This window comes from Mirounga angustirostris, unplaced genomic scaffold (assembly GCF_029215605.1).
Source record: "Mirounga angustirostris isolate CCGP_5_RB_7025 unplaced genomic scaffold, mMirAng1.0.hap1 SCAF_2, whole genome shotgun sequence".
Taxonomy (NCBI): Eukaryota; Metazoa; Chordata; class Mammalia; order Carnivora; family Phocidae; genus Mirounga; species Mirounga angustirostris.
In genome coordinates, this window is record NW_026991710.1 from 147,219,751 (window position 1) to 147,236,259 (window position 16,509).

The window sequence follows — 16,509 nt, forward strand, 5'->3', positions numbered from 1 at the left end:
GTTTGTTTGTTTAAGTAATCTCTACACATGGGGCTCGAACTCATGACCCTGAGATCAAGGGTCTCATGCTCTTTCCCTGCATTCCTCATTTCAGGCTCAGCTAGCCAGGCGCCCCCTTAGTTCAAATTTCTTAACGTTTCTCACTTTCATTTTCCTCATTTGTAAATAAGCATAATTTTTCTCCTCGTGTAAAACGAGGATCTAATAAATAAATACATGAATAGATCTTAGAGTAGCTGTTATAAGCACTCAGTAAATGTCAACATAATTATTATTATGTTCATATATTATTTTGTCATATTTTGCTGCTTATTCTATTGCTTTCTTTCATCCAAGAACATGAGACACATTTTTGGTCCACTTAATATTTTCTCTTTTAAACTTTAAACCAAGACAATTATCTTATATGGTCCCTTTCCCTTTTGTTATGTAATAGCATTATCAAGAAATGGAGCAATTCCTTGAGAGGACATAACCTTTAGCTGGTCAATTTTCCTCAACAAGGGCAGACAGCCCGTTTCCTGCATGCCTCTTTCTATATTGCAGTACAAGAATATTGTTAGAAACTTGGAGTTTTGGTAGCCTTGGGAACAGGACCAATTCCCAGGTATTTAATTTAGTTCTGGTCTCATCTAAATTGAAATTTTGACATAGCATTTTTCTCACACTAAGGAATAGTTTAGAGGAATTTTTCCAATTTGTCTTTATTTATTGTGAAATCAAGCCAAACCCCACAGGTTTTATGGCTGTTTTGGCAGTTATTGGTGACATTATTCAATCACTCACACACACACGCTAATTTGAGGTCCCTGTAATTCTACCCATGAGACATTCCCACCCAGTAATTCCAGTATATGCTTCTAAGGAAACTGAAGAAAAACAAAATGGCTTTTAGCATGTATACGTGAATCATACGAGGACTTTTTTCAGCTGGAAAAAATACAGAATTGAAAGCACTTTTGAAAGGACAGAGATTTGATTGCTCCCATTTAATATCTGTGCTGGTATATGGCATTTTCTTTGTTCTACCTGAATTTTATACTTTTTTGCTAGCAAATATCAATTTCTCCCTGTCCCAGGCATCCCAGCTTTGGGTTTTTTTGTTTTTGTTTTTTAATCACTTTAAGTTTTCTAAAAATTGCTGAAATGAATTTATAAGTCCCTTAAATGCAGAGGTGAATTCCATGTAGCATGCTGATTTGACACGCATTCAATTTCACTGGGAGCAGTGACTTCACCTTATTAATAGCCTGGTTGATGTGGCTCACGTTACCCCATAACTGTTTAGGGTCAGAGTTTTCATTTCTCATCCTGAGTTTGTGTTAGAAAAACAAGTTACAGAAAATCATTAATTGTTTTTATGGGAAAAATTTACTCTTAGTCCCAACTTTTAGAGATGGTCATTTGGAATCCAACCAGCTCACAAGTCTCCTTGGCCAAGCAGTGAATGTGTGTGTGGGTACAAGTAAATACATAATTAACAGTAGCATTAATGTTGGAGAATAAAAACAGTGTTAAAATCACATAACCTGATATTCAGCAGAATACATTAAGATGCTGTTGAAGTAGCTAGAAAATTGAGAAATACATGAGACTTCTACCGTTAAGAACTTTAGAGGGTAAAAGCATAAATATACTGGTTCTTTTGATGTTTTTTTTTCCTTTGTTAAACATGCTTTTTAAAGTATTTGCCTCATATCTCAAGACAAATATCTTACAAAATGTGCATTTTTGACAGCCTGAGAGATTAAGGGAACCATTGAAAGATTAGGAGTGAGTGCTCTTGGAAGAATGAGGAGAAGATAAGATATTGGTAAATATGAGAGGATTCATTAAGACAATTAAGTACAAAGTGCCATTTAGCTCCCTGACATAACTGATCATGCAAAAGGATGACTGAGAGAAGGAAGAGGCCTGCTGGTCATTGGATGCAGCCCGCCGGCCACATACCAGAGGAGCAAGGCATGCAGAGAGGAAGTGGCGCAGACGTGCGCAACTCAGAGGGTGTTCACTCGATAGTCACGAGGAGTGTGTAGGCAGGAAAGAAGGATGTTTTTAAATAAGGTATTCTCGATTAACCCATATTGCAGTGAGAGAAATGAAACAAGTCTGGAGGCTTTCCATATACAATTTGAGTCCTGAAACTTTTTTTTAAAGATTTGTTTATTAGAGAGAGAGACGGGGTGGGGGGTGGGGGGAGGGCAAAGGGAGAGAGAATCTCAAGCAGACTCCCCACTGAGCGTGGAACTTTACTCGGGGCTCAATCCCTCAACCCATGAGATCATGACCTGAGCCGAAATCAACAGACTGAGTCACCCAGGTGCCCCTGAGTCCTGAAACTTTGGTGTCTATGATGCTTTCTTACTTTGATAGCTGCAATCTCTGTATTGAAAGTATTCATCATTTTCAGTACCCAGACTTTTACTTCCTAATGGAATATTTAGTATTGAGTGAATTAGAAAGAGTCACTTTGGAGAAATTTTGTTTATAGTTCTCAAGACTTTTAGGTAGCTCTCAAGACCTTTGCTACAGTGTTCCTCCACATTTCACTGAAATGCATTTTGTTTAAATATGCATTTTACAAAAAGGATCATAAGGACTTTAAAACTGAATAGGTACCCTGTCCGCTATTGATGGGGTCACAAACTGGCACAGCTGTGATGGAAAACAGTACAGTGACATCTCAAAAAATTTAAGATAGAATTACCATTTGGTCTAGTAATCCATTTGGGGGTATATTTCCAGAAGAATTGAAAACAAGGTCTGGAAGAGATATTTGGATACCTATGTTCATAGCAGCCTTATGCATAAGAGCCAAAAGGTGGAAACAACTCACATGCCTATTGACAGAAAAAGGGATAAATATTCCACCCTAAAAAGCAAAAAAAATTCTGACATAGGCTACAAGACGAGTAAACTTTGAGAACATTATGCTAAGTAAAATAATGCAAAGACAAATACTGCAGGATTCCACTGTGTGAGGTGGCTAGAGTAGTCAGACTCAGAGAGACGGAAAGCAGAAAGGCAGTTTCCAAGTGCTGGGGAAGAGGAAAGGGGTGTTATTTAACGGGTATAGAGTTTCAGTTTGCAAGATCAAAATATCTGAAGACTGCACAACAATGTAAATATATTTAAGCCTACTGACCGAACCGTGAATTTGGAAATAGTTAAGATGGTAAATTTTATGTTCTGTGTTTTTTATCACAATTTTTTTTAAAAAAACTGGATGAAAGGAAGAAGTGATCTAGATGAACCTAGAGATTTGCTCTCCCATGTTAACATTGGCGATTCAAATGTTTATGTAAGGTTTTTTTAATTTAACAGATTGCATTATATGTAATGCTTTTCCCACAATTAAACTATTCTGTAGGGGCTCCTGGGTGGCTCAGTCGTTAAGCGTCTGCCTTCGGCTCAGGTCATGATCCCAGGGTCCTGGGATCGAGCCCCGCATCGGGCTCCCTGCTCCGTGGGAAGCCTGCTTCTCCCTCTCCCACTCCCCCTGCTTCTGTTCCCTCTCTCACTGTGTCTCTCTCTGTCAAATAAATAAAATCTTTAATTAATAAATAAATAAATAAATAAATAAATAAATAAACAAACTATTCTCTAATATTTATAGACTAAAGCCTAACACTATCTTCAGCAAAATTCTTAAATATTTTCAGGTTTGAACAGTATGATGCTGAACCAATAACTGTTTATTTTGCTAATGGTAAGATTTTTACATTTGAGCATTTAGACTGAATTATCATGTAGTTGGTCCAAATGGAAACTTCTAAACTACATGGCCTATTCTTTGCACTAGACAGAATGTTTAAAATCTAATAAAACTACCAAATTATTAAAAAGCAGAGATGTTGGGCGCCTGGGTGGCTCAGTTGGTTAAGCGACTGCCTTCGGCTCAGGTCATGATCCTGGAGTCCCTGGATCGAGTCCCACATCGGGCTCCCTGCTCGGCGGGGAGTCTGCTTCTCCCTCTCCCACTCCCCCTGCTTGTGTTCCCTCTCTCGCTGTGTCTTTCTCTGTCAAATAAATAAAAATAAAATCTTTAAAAAAAAAAACAGAGATGTTTCCACTGTATTGAAATAGATCAATTTACAGTGAGTTCAAAACACTCAACAACAGTATTACGTAGAAAAGACCTCTGAGTTTTACCCAGTTCTCACTTATATCTTTTTCTTCTTTGAAGCAGAACTTACAGCACCAGAAGAAATAATATAAAGAAAATAATTTTTCATTACGGTAAAATTTTAGTCATCCTTAGAATACAAAGTTCTCATTCTAGGTTCATGTAAACAGAACAATTACAAACTATAAATTATATTCAGATTATGTTACTTTTATTCATTCACGGAAGTCCTTTCATTACCATGACTTTTGAAAAATATAAAATGCTTAGAAAAATATCATATAATCTAAGTATAAGTTATGTAAGAAATATTTGAAACATCAGACAAACCAGTTTTCAAAGAGTCTTTAAGAAAATACTGCAGAAAAGGAAAAATAGAATTCAAATTTTTTTGTTACAGCTAAATATACATTACCTTTTCAAAAATGACATAAGTAATGAATATACAAATTAAATTTGGATAACTGAACTGAAAGGAAAACTACATCACAGATATGTTACATTTGTGTAGGTATTTGTATATGTATACATTTATATATATAGGCAGTTTTTAGGCTATTACCAAAATGCCAAAATATTTTGTATGAAGTAATCTATTATTTACTATCTTGCAAAATCATTCTAAAGTATATACTCTAAATATAAAAGATGACAAATAAAATAAATATTTTATCTGGGGATCTCTCTCACACACACATACACACATGCACGCACACACTGTTTTTTCAGAAAATGTTCTTAATCCTTTTATATATGGTGACACCTATAATTTTTTTTTTTCCTTTTGGGGCCTTTACTCATAAGGTGTACAAATAATCTTTGATATGTGAGCATTTCATAGGAGAATTTAAACTCATTTACAATCCTAAATATAGAGAAGGAGTGATGATGGGCACTAGATCTGTGGCTGCTTACTCCTCAATAAGGGACTGTGAGGTGGGCATTTGAATAGGTGTTGTGGCATTCTGTTTCTTTTGTGTTGGTCTGAATATGGTACACATTTAAAGCTATTCTTAAAATATATAATTCAATTGTTCTTTAAGCAAAGGATGAAAAAGAGAGATTGAGAAAGAAAGAGTGAAAAAGAGAAGATCCCAAGGAACTTGCCTAGTATCCAGGCTTACCTGATTTGCCAAGAGAAGACCCTACCCTGAAATGTATCCCATCCCTGTTGTTGTCTATGTGGGAACATAGGGTTCTAAGAGTTGCTCAGAGAAAAGTATCAGAATTCTCCAGGTAAACATAGCTCATTATTTCTAACTGTGACATTTTTGTGTGAGGACAGAGATATTTTCCCATACCGAAAGGATTTAACTGGAGGAGAAAATAACAAGAAAGAAATATGCGGGCAGTGGAAGCTCAGCTGAGCGGAGCTAGGCTGTTCCAAGGAAAGAAGAGGACAGTCTGGGGGTGCCTAACTGGCTCAGTTGGTAGAGCATTTGACTCCTGATCTCAGGATCATGACTTCAAGCCCCCTGTTGGGCATGGAGCCTACTTAAAAAAAAAAAAAATTAATAATCCCTTAATGTCATTTAATATCCAGTCAGGGTTCATATTCCCCAGTTGATACAGAAGTGGATGGTCTGGCATGTGTAATTACCAACAACTGCTTCCCCTAGATTTCTCTCCACTCCCTGGTCAACAAACTCCCAATCTGCCATGGAGTGTTTAGGATCCCTCCGTCAGTGGCTCTGTAAAGAACTGCAAAGAATCTGTAAAGAACCCTCTGTAAAGAACTGCAAAGAATCTGAGATTTCACTCTACTTGCAAGTTAGCAAGTTGGCCTGCCATTGTCTAATGGAGACAAAAGACATGAGAATCCTGGGTCAGAGACAATGAACTTCAGTACCAACAGCACAGGATGCCACATGATGATCAGGGTGCCTGAGTCAATTCCCCTTGCCCCCAGGTCACCAGGGACTAGGCCAGTGTGCAAAGATGCAAGAGCAGTTTGGTGTATTATAGTGAAGGAATGTTGAACTTAAGGAACTCAAATCTTTTATAATGGGAAGCAAGCATACAGAGGGAGATAATTTCTCTACCTTCCAAGACTTATAAATAAACCTGCCCTTTGTTTCTGGAAAAGACATGATCTCTGCCTTCCACATCTATTTGCTATATAAACATCCTTGAAAAGATAACCTGGAATAAATGGTAGTCATGGCCTCCCTCACAAGACACACAGCAATGCAAAAGACTCGTGAAGAATGGTGTCCAATTCTTTCCTCCCATGATTGCAGAGTCAATGAATCTCTTGGGGGGGAAAACATCTCAAATTCTTTCCACTACTTGATAAAAATATAATTGGTCAGAAGTAGCAACCACCCATTATAGCCAAAAAAGGGGGATATTTGTTATCTTGTAGGTTTCATGGTGATCTTGTTTTTGTCTCCCCTTATTATGGTCTCTGAGTTACCTTGTTGGGTGTTGATGTCCTGTGGGATTGTTACCTCCAAAGGACAAGATGGCCTTGCTGTAAGCATCAGACCAGTTCCCAGACATCAGAGACTGCTTTTTATTTTCTCAACTCTATCTTAGAATCAGGATTCATATTAGATCCTCTCAGTGTGACTGGTTGATACACTGTATTTCTTGAGAATCTTTTAATCTTTAGGATTCTCTTTACATTTCTTTTCTTTTTCCTTTTAGTCTACTTGTTGAAGAAATCAAGCTTTTTGCCCCAGGGAATTTCCCATAGTTTGAATTTTGCTGATTATTCCCCTGATGTGCCATTTGACATATTCTCCCATCCTTTATTTCCTATAAATGGGTTGTTAGATCTAAAGGCATGATCAAATTCATTCAGTGCTTTTGGCAAGAATACTTTATAGGCAGTGATGTGTTCTTTCATTAGGAGGCACATAACTAGATGATTGTAGCTTCTTTTGCAATGTTAGCAGCCATTGATGGCTTGATCCATTAGTTCATTAGGGGTTGCAAAAGGGTGACATTCTAATTCTGTCTCTTCATTTTTTGTATGAGCTGGAATACATTTTGTCTATATATTTAAGTTTGGTGTCCCCAGCTATTTCCCAAATGACTTCCAAGGCCTTGTATGTTAAAAGAATAGAAAATAGGACATTCAGAGATAGAACCCAGTGGAAATCATAATAGAGGTAATTGAATATGGTTTCACAAATGCTATTGCTTTCTTGGTTGAATTTTTTGTGTTCTAGAGATAATATGAAATGTCTATATTTGAATGCTATCAAAAGGGACAGATTTAGTGTGGTCAACCAGAAAATAAAGAGATCGACCATTTTCTGGAACTCAATGAGAGACTTAAAATCTGTAGACAGGCATACCTCCTTTTATTGTGCTTTACTTTATTGCACTTTTCAGATACTGCATATTTTTACAAACTGAAAGTCTGTGGCAACCCCACATCAAACAAGTCTATCAAGGCCATTGTTCCAACAGCACTTGCTCACTTTGTGTCTCTGTGTCATATTTTGGTAATTCTCATATTTCTAACTTTTTCATTATTATTATATTTATTATAGTGCTACATGATCAGTGATCTTTGAGGTTACTATTGTCATTGTTTTGGGGTGCCACAAACTCCACCCATATAAAGTGAACTTAATAAATAAATGTGTGTTCTGACTGCTCCACGACCAGCCCTTCCCCCATTGTCTCCCTCTCCTTGGGCCTCCTCCTTCCTTGAGCCCTTCCCTAATACTGAAATTAGGCCAATTAATAATCCTACCATGGCCTCTAAGAGTTCAAGCAAAGGAGTCACATGTCTCTCACTTCAAATCAAAAGTTAGAAATGGTTAAGTTTAGTGAGGAAGGCATGTCAAAAGCTGAGATAAGCTAAAAGCTTGGCCTCTTGAATCTAACAGTTTATGAATGCAAAGAAAAAAGTTTTTGAAGGAAAATTCAAGGTGATACCCCAGTGAACACATGAATGATGCAAAAGAGAAACAGCCTTATTGCTGATGTGGAGAAAGTTTGAGCGGTCCAGATAGAAGACTAAACCAGCTACCACATTCCCTTAAGCAAAAGCCTGATCCAGACCAAAGCTCGTCAATTCTATAAAGACTGGGAGAGGTGAAGAAGCAGAAGAAGAAAAGCTGGAAGCTAGCAGAGGTTGGTTCATGAGGTTTAGGGAAAGAAGCCATCTCCATAACGGAAGAGTGCAAGGTGATCAAGGTCCTGGGATCAAGCCCCACATCAGACTCCTCTGCTCAGCAGTGAGTCTGTTTCTCCCTCTCTCTCAGCAAGTGCTGATGGAGAAGATCCAGCTCAGATCATTAATGAAGGTGGCTATACTAAATAACAGATTTTTAGTGTAGATGAAACAGCCTTTTCTTGAAAGAAGATGCCATCTAAGACTTTTATAGCTAGAGAGAAGTCAATGCCTGGCTTTAAAACTTCAAAGGACAGGCTGACTCTGTTGTTAGGGGCTAATGCAGCTGGTTATTTTAAATTGAAGCCAGTGCTCACTGACCATTCTGCAAATCCTGAGCTCTTAAGAATTATGCTAAACCTACTCTGCCTGTGCTCTATAAATGGAAAAACAAATCTTGGATGACAACACATCTGGTTACAACATGGCTTACTAAATATTGTAAGCCCACTGTTGAGACCCACTGCTCAAAAAGAAAGATTTCTTTCAAAATATGGCTGCTCATTGACAGTGCGCCTGGTCACCCTAGAGCTCCAATGGAGATAGGCAATGAGATTGATGCTATTTTCATGCTTGCTAATACAACATCCATTCTGCAGTCCATAGGTCAAGGAGTAATTTCAATTTTCAAGCCTTATTACTTAAGAAATACATTCTGTAAGGTTATAGCTGCCATATATAGTGATGTCTCTGATGAATCTGGGCAAAGTAAATTGAAGACCTTCTGGAAAGGATTCACTGGACGCCATTAAGAACATTTGTGATTCATGGGAAGAGTTCAAAACATCAACATGAACAAGAACTTAGAAGAAGTTGATTCCAACCCTCGTGGATGGCTTTGAGGGGTTCAAAACTTCAGTGGAGGAAATAATTGGAGATGTAGTGGAAATAGCAAGAGAACTAGAATTAGAAGTAGAGCCTGAAGATGGGCCTGGATTGCTACTACGCCATGATCCAACTTGAACAGATAAGGAGTTTTTTCTTACGGACGAGCAAAGAAAGTGGTTTCTTGAGATGGAATCCACTCCTGGTGAGGATGCAGTGAAGACTGTTGAAATGACAACAAAGCATTTAGAATACTACATAAACTTAGTTGATAAAGCAGCAGCAGGGTTTGAGAGGTTTGACTCCAATTTTGAGTGAAGTTTGGGTAAAATGCTAGCAAACAATATCACATGACCTGGTGAAATGGGTTGTGGAAAGAAGAGTCAACTGTTGCAGCAAACCTCACTGTTGTCTTATGGAAGAAATTGCCACAGCCACCCCAGGCTTCAGCAACCGCCAGCTGAGGCAAGATCCTCCACCAGCAAAAAGATAACAATTCACTGAGGCTTAGCTCTTTTTAGCAATAATGTATTTTTCAACTAGGTATATACATTTTTTTAGACATAATCCTATTGCCTACTTAATACACTACAGTGTAATGTAAAAAACTTGTATATGCACTCAGAAACCAAAAAAATTCCTTTGACTTGCCTTACTGCAATTTTGTTTTTTCTGTGGTGGTTTGGAACCCAACCTCCAATATCTCTGAGGTATGCCTGTATATCTTCTGTGTAAAGACTGTAGAAAAAGTCTCTACAGGCCCTGCTGTGTAGAGAGTTATTCTGAACATTGCCACTTTGGGTTAAAATATACACATGACATATGCCAAGTGGATTAAGAAATAGAAAGATATATTCTCTAATGGTGAAGTACTTCTTGTCACTCTGATATAACCTCAAATTATCCAGAATACTGAGTGCTGTACTTAACAGTATATTTGTGTTGTGAGGATTAAGCAGAAAAGGAAGATATTTATGTTACTACATATTTATATTCTATTACATTTCAGAACTCATAACAACTAGGGGCACCTGGGTGGCTCAGTCGGTTAAGCGTCTGCCTTCAGCTCAGGTCATGATCCCAGGGTCCTGGGATCAAGCCCCGTATCAGACTCTCTGCTCAGCAATAGGTCTATTTCTCCCTCTCCCTCTGCCCCTCTGCCTGCTTGTTCTCAATCTCTCTCTCAAATAAATAAAATCTTTAAAAAAAAAAAACCTCATAACTAGCACATATTCTATATAATCTTAAAGTCATGCTCTACTACATTTTGCCAACACCGAAGTATACACATCAAAGACATTTCATTTCCATAGGTATATAATTAAATATAGAAATCCCTATCTCCAGATAAATAGTGTCTCCTTGCCCTCCTGCTCTCCCCTTGGGATGTAAATTAGGGAATTCAAAGGAGATAGAAGGAGCTGAATAACAAGTTGCTGAGCCTCAGTAAGCCACTGAGACAGGGCAGCTGTTTGCTTGGCCTTTGGTGGGTCCTCCACTTGGGACACACTGGCCATGCTCTATAATACTGATAGTCACTAGATTGTCCCTTTGGGAACAGTTACTCAGAGGTAGACTAGAAAGCTGTCTAAACTCTGTTACTATATTTTTCTGACATAATAAGCATAACTTATTGAACAGATGTAAATCCTTGATGAACTTACGGTGCTTCAAAATCATTATTTTGACATTAGTAACAGTCTTACAGACAGTCAACCACAGGAGATTAGACAGATGCTCTATTGACCAAAGAAAATACCCTGGAGTTTGCTTTTTGACTAAATCTTTGATATGCATTAGCTTTATCTTGATTTGACTCTTGCTTTCAAAAATGAGACATAGCCGAAAGAAACACCAAAATACCAACCATTAGGATGCTTTTGTGAAAAACCTAGGTACTTGATAGGGTTAGATCTACTCTGTAAGTAAAACTTCACAGGGGGAAACAATAGAATCATAGAACTAGAAGAAATATTTAAGACCAATTGGCATACTTCCTTCCTTATAGCTAAGGCAAATGAGGTTAAATAGGGTGTGGTGACCCACCCAAAGTCATGTGGCCAGTCAGTAACACGGCTAGAACCCATGTCCTCAACTTTTGACTGTGCAAATCAATGAAGTTGATTTCTTTAGTGTTTAGTTGCTACCCCTAACATTAGATATACAAGTGGAATGATAGATTCTCCATATAAGTCCATGGAGCATAAGTGAAATCTCTAGAAAAAGAGGAAAATTCATTGAAAAAACTGCTAAATTTAATATTCACAGTAGCAAGACACCAAAATTTCACTTGAGTACAACTTTTCATTCCCTATTGCCCCACAATGATACAATAAACCCTGGCAAAAACTGGCATATTTGAAGTTGTGTTCACTTGTCCAGGTTGTCAGGATACCACTCAGTGGGTTTTAACTAGTGGTCTTATATTTTCTGATTCCCCAAATGTGTCATAGTCCCTAAAGAAATCTTCCTGCTTTATAAAAATACCATAAATTCTCCTGTCATTATCTAAAATTAAAGCTCAAAAGGGATATTCAAAGATACTGTGCTTGAATTAAAATCATATAAAATCATGTTTAAAATCATTTTAATATTTTAGAAATGAATCTAGAAATTGTTCTTATAAAAGAAATACAAAATGTTCTTAAAGCTATCTCCACCATCCCCAGTAACTCCACTGTATGAGAGTCTAATTTGCTAATTAGACTGATGATACCTGTCTTCATTGTGAGTTATGGGTAATTAGAAATTACAACTGAACTACTGAAAGAGAATGAACCCTTCACAAGGGCAGTCAACCGGATCATCATTCTGAGGCAAAGCAACTTAATGATTAATGCAAAGTTCAAACTAAAAGAATTGATTTGAACAATTAGGGGACTCTATTTGGGGTCAAACCCTTTGTGCTTTGTGGATTCATACCATACGATTCTTTTCATACGTTAAAATGGGCTTTGATCAAAGAAAAATACACAGAATCCAATAGTGCGTAGAGGGAAAGGAGACATGTAGAGATAGTCCTCCGCTGAGTTTCAAAGAATTTCGTATAAACTAAAAAGTAGGGAAATCTAAACCCAAAGTTGGGACAACCACTCCCAGGTGATCAACAACCCTTTGATTCCCAAGTTAGACCGCCTGGGAAGTGACTGGCTTCTAGAACCATTTCTTCATACACAGCTACAGAGAGTTAGTCCTCCCCAAGAGGCCCCATTAGTCCTTGGGGTCCGGGAGGAAAGAAGTACCTGCAGCCCAGACTGCCAAGACCAAGACCATACTCACAGTGGTACTTGCCAAAGAATAGTGAGGCTTAATGAAAGAACACAAACAAACACTGTTTTGGTGGGTTTAACAAATGTTCACTCTTTTCCATCTCCAATGACTGTTGTGACCCTGTTTTCAGGAGACAATATGTTTCTGTGGTCCAAACAACCAGTTTACAAATAAACTTATAGAATGACAGTTGTGCGTTGGAGATACGGAAGGATTTCAGAGCCTGAATAAATTACAGTAATGAGATACAGCGTCTTCTTAAACGTTTATGTGAGAAACCCTGACCGAATGCAAGCTTTTCGAGACTGGCATATAGAGAGCTCTGGGACTGATCACTTGCCACTTACTCATTGCCTCTGTTTGCACACCTGGCTTGCAGGTCTCTGCTTTATTTCCCTAACAGGTTAGTAAGCTCCGGTCTTATTCACAGGTGGCACTGTGTTGTGTAGCCCTTTGGAATCTTTCTGTGCAGCTTGCACAGAGGGGAGCAGGGAAGGGGTAAGCAAAGAGGAGAGGGGCAGGAGGTAGGCCTCTGGCACGGCACACCTGTCTTAAAGAGACAGAGACACTTGGGAGCCAGCCTTTCTGTTGAGCACCTGCAGTACGGCCATAAAGTTATATGTGTTCATTTATTGCTGGCCAAAATCTTTCATTCTTTAAATTTTCAATAAATAGAAGATGAAGAATTATCAAAATCTCACCAAGAAATAAAAATTCTAATTTTTTCATCTTTCAGGCTGAGCATTCAAAGGCATTTCTTCAGCTAGAAATGCTGTTGTTTCCCTTCATAACTCACATGACTTAGGAGGTCTCCAATTATTGACTTAGTGAATATTTACTGAACAAGTGCTGTGAGGTCTCTGACCAAAAGCTGGACCCACCCCACCACACTCTAAGAGGAGAAACTCCCTGTATATTGTAGGTGAGGAAATTCAGGGTAAGAGAAGATATTTCATATATATTCATATATTTCACTGGTATTGACCTCCCACTTAGGTCTATTCTGACTCCAAATCTGTAATCTTTGCTTTCTGTAGTCTGATCTCTATAGCTCTGTTCATTACAGGGAGAACAAAATAGAAGGAAACCTATTTTGTGCTAAAACACTCTTGTGAAAGACCCCACCAGTATTCTTTCATAGGAAAAATCAGAAAACTAAGTAATTTTTTACTTGATCTATTTGTAAAGCCTAGTTACGGGCAGTCAGAAAAAATGGAAATTGAGATTATTTTTTAAAGATTTTATTTATTTATTTGACAGAGAGAGGCACAGCGAGAGAGGGAACACAAGCAGGGGGAGTGGGAGAGGGAGAAGCAGGCTTCCTCCAGAGCAGTGAGCCCGATGCGGGGCTCAATCCCAGGACCCTGGGATCATGACCTGAGCCGAAGGCAAACGCTTAATGACTGAGGCACCAGGCCCCCCAAGACTTTTTTTTGAAAGAGAGAGAGCATGTGAGCACGTGCACTCACAACGGAGGGAGGAGCAAAGGGAGAGGGAGAGAGAAAATCTTAAGCAGGCTCCATGCTCAGTGAGGAGCCCAAAGCAGGGCTGGATCTCACCACCCTGAGATCATGACCTGAGCCGAAATTAAGAGTCAGACATTTAACCAACTGAGCCACCCTGGTGCCCTGGAAATTGAGATTTTTTTTAAAACACTAACATTAATAGGAAGAAATGAAAATGAAAATAAAAATAGAGGCTTATGTATAAAATTCCAAAATGAGTAATTCTGACATCTGTTAAATTGGATCACAGGGAAGGGAATCATAAATCCTTATGTGAATTCCTGTTGCTACAGATCATAGGAGGAGACTTAATAATAATATTGCCTTTGATTGCACACATGCAGAGAAAGTTTGAAAGTGGAACTACAGAACATACTGCATACTAAGCTTCTGTTTCTGTGACTATTAGACGTTCCTTGTTAGAAACTCCAGCGAAGCCCTCCTAATGCTTTAGATATGAGAGAACAAAAGCACGGGATGTAAATTATATGAGTACAAATTCCACAGAAAGACACCAAACACACTTATTTGGCATTAAAGATCTAAGATATTGATATATCTTATAACAGCCAGGAGGAGATCTTTTCTCTCTGTAAATAAGCTATCTCATTCGATTTGGTTTCCACAGTTTGTTTTTAATTAGGCAAAGAGACATTCTCAAATTTTTGTTTTCTAATCTTAAATAGCTAAGTTCAAAATGATTGTGTAGTATCTATCCGCCTTCCCCTTTTCACATCTAATTTTAACAGCAAGTTAGTCACTTTTACACTTCAAATCAGAAGCCAGATGCTGAACGTCTTTATTAGTTTGCTATTACCCCATGGGGGGAAAATCTGTTCGGTTCTTATTGATCTGAGAGATATAATTTTTTTTTCTTGTGGTTTTACATGCATTATTTTCAAAGACACAGAAACTAGGAATGGCTTTGCTGGAAAGAGACCTCTTGTTGAAAAGAGCCCAGTTGCTGGAATGTTCATCTGACTTTACACAGTGGGAACCAGAGGGCCAGTGCCCGTCGTGGTGAATGCTGGCCAGGATTAAGCCCTTGGCAGCTGGCTGGAAGTAATCTCATGGCACAGCTCTCGTGGGTCTGTGTCTTCTAGCATTCAAACAAAGGGCAGTATTTGCAGTTTAGGAAGCTTTTTGGAAAGTACAGAGTAAAAAAACCTATGGGCCTAAAATCTTATTAGTGTCTCCCCTCGAGATGAAGAGAGGAGAAAAATGGATGTAAGCTTGGATTCATCATTCACGTACACTTAATGCATAAACACCCACAGATAATTCTGTTGCAATTAATGTTTTGTGTTCTTTCTCTACATTCTCTGCTTCGTTCCTAGAACACTTGAAGGATAAGTTAGAAGAATATATGGCCCGATTTTCCAAAGTAAGGATTGTTCGCACCAAGAAAAGGGAAGGGCTCATCCGGACCCGCCTCTTGGGGGCATCTATGGCCAGAGGAGAAGTCCTGACGTTCCTGGACTCCCACTGCGAGGTCAATGTGAACTGGCTGCCCCCGCTCCTTAGTGAGTACACATACTGATGGTGGCCTTCTGGGGACCAGCAGGGCCTGGGGAATCGCCCTCCTTCAGAGGGAGTATGTGGCTCCCTTCTATTCAGTTTGCAATCAACAAAAGCGAGAGATCCCTTCAACAGTTTTTACAGTGAGAGCCTTGAATTCCGTCTTAACCACAGCTGAGGACAAATAGGTAACTAGAAAACTGCATTAAAATTGCCATTTTAGATACTACCAACTGCACTCTAACTTAAGGTTTGAAATGGTTTCATTTAGTTTAGACGTTCTCTTTATTGTGGCTAGGTAAATACTAAAAGAAAAAAGTACTTAAAAACACTATCTCAGGACACCTGGGTGGCTCAGTCAGTTAAGCATCTGCCTTTGGCTCAGGTCATGATCCTGGGGTCCTGGGATCGAGCCCACATCGGGCTCCTTGCTCAGCGGGGCGTCTGCTTCTCCCTCTCCCACTGCTACTCCCCCTGCTTGTGCTCTCTCTCTCTCTCTGACAAATAAATAAATAAGATATTTAAAAAAGACACTATATACAGTAAGATTAAAACACACACACAGTTTAACAATTATTATAGAACTGCTAAGAAATGAGGAAAGAAAATTATTCAGCCCCAGAATACAGTTCAAGTGCAAATGCCCTGACATTTTCGTGAATTTATAATGCCAGTTCTCCTTTCCACTTCTGGCATGGGTCTAGAGCCCTAAATATATAACCCCCCAAATTTACAGAGGACCCCCTGAAACACTCAGAGCTCCTATCCAGATGACACATTCTAATGCTCACAATATGGCTCAGAGTCAGGAAAGAAGAAGCCTCTCTGTCACATCACACTTGAACTGTTAGAAACATGAAAGAACTAAGTCATTCAAGCTAGAAAACACATGTGTGGCTCAGTTGGAGCTTGACTATTTTGTTTTTTATTTCACCATGAAGTCTGATATAAAGTCCAGTAGTGGATGAGGAATAAATTGCCAACCTGAAAAAAAAATATATGTTTCTAAAAGTTCTTGGTGTGCACATACTGTACTCCTTCTTATTCTTCCAGATTTCGCTAAATCAACTTTTATTGTAAATATATCTATCCCTGGCCTTGGAGCTAAAGCCAGTAAAAACTGCCTTTACAAT

At 38.6% G+C, this 16,509-nt stretch overlaps 1 protein-coding gene across 2 annotated transcripts in view; it reads left to right on the top strand.

The window, feature by feature from the left end:
- The window catches only part of GALNTL6 (polypeptide N-acetylgalactosaminyltransferase like 6), a 1,204,984-nt gene that overhangs the window by 983,028 nt on the left and 205,447 nt on the right, over positions 1-16,509 (top strand). For both annotated transcript variants that reach the window (XM_045880134.2, XM_045880135.3), the window contains one exon: positions 15,196-15,381. In XM_045880134.2, the coding sequence (XP_045736090.1) occupies positions 15,196-15,381 (186 nt within the window). The remainder of the gene's footprint in view (positions 1-15,195; positions 15,382-16,509) is intronic.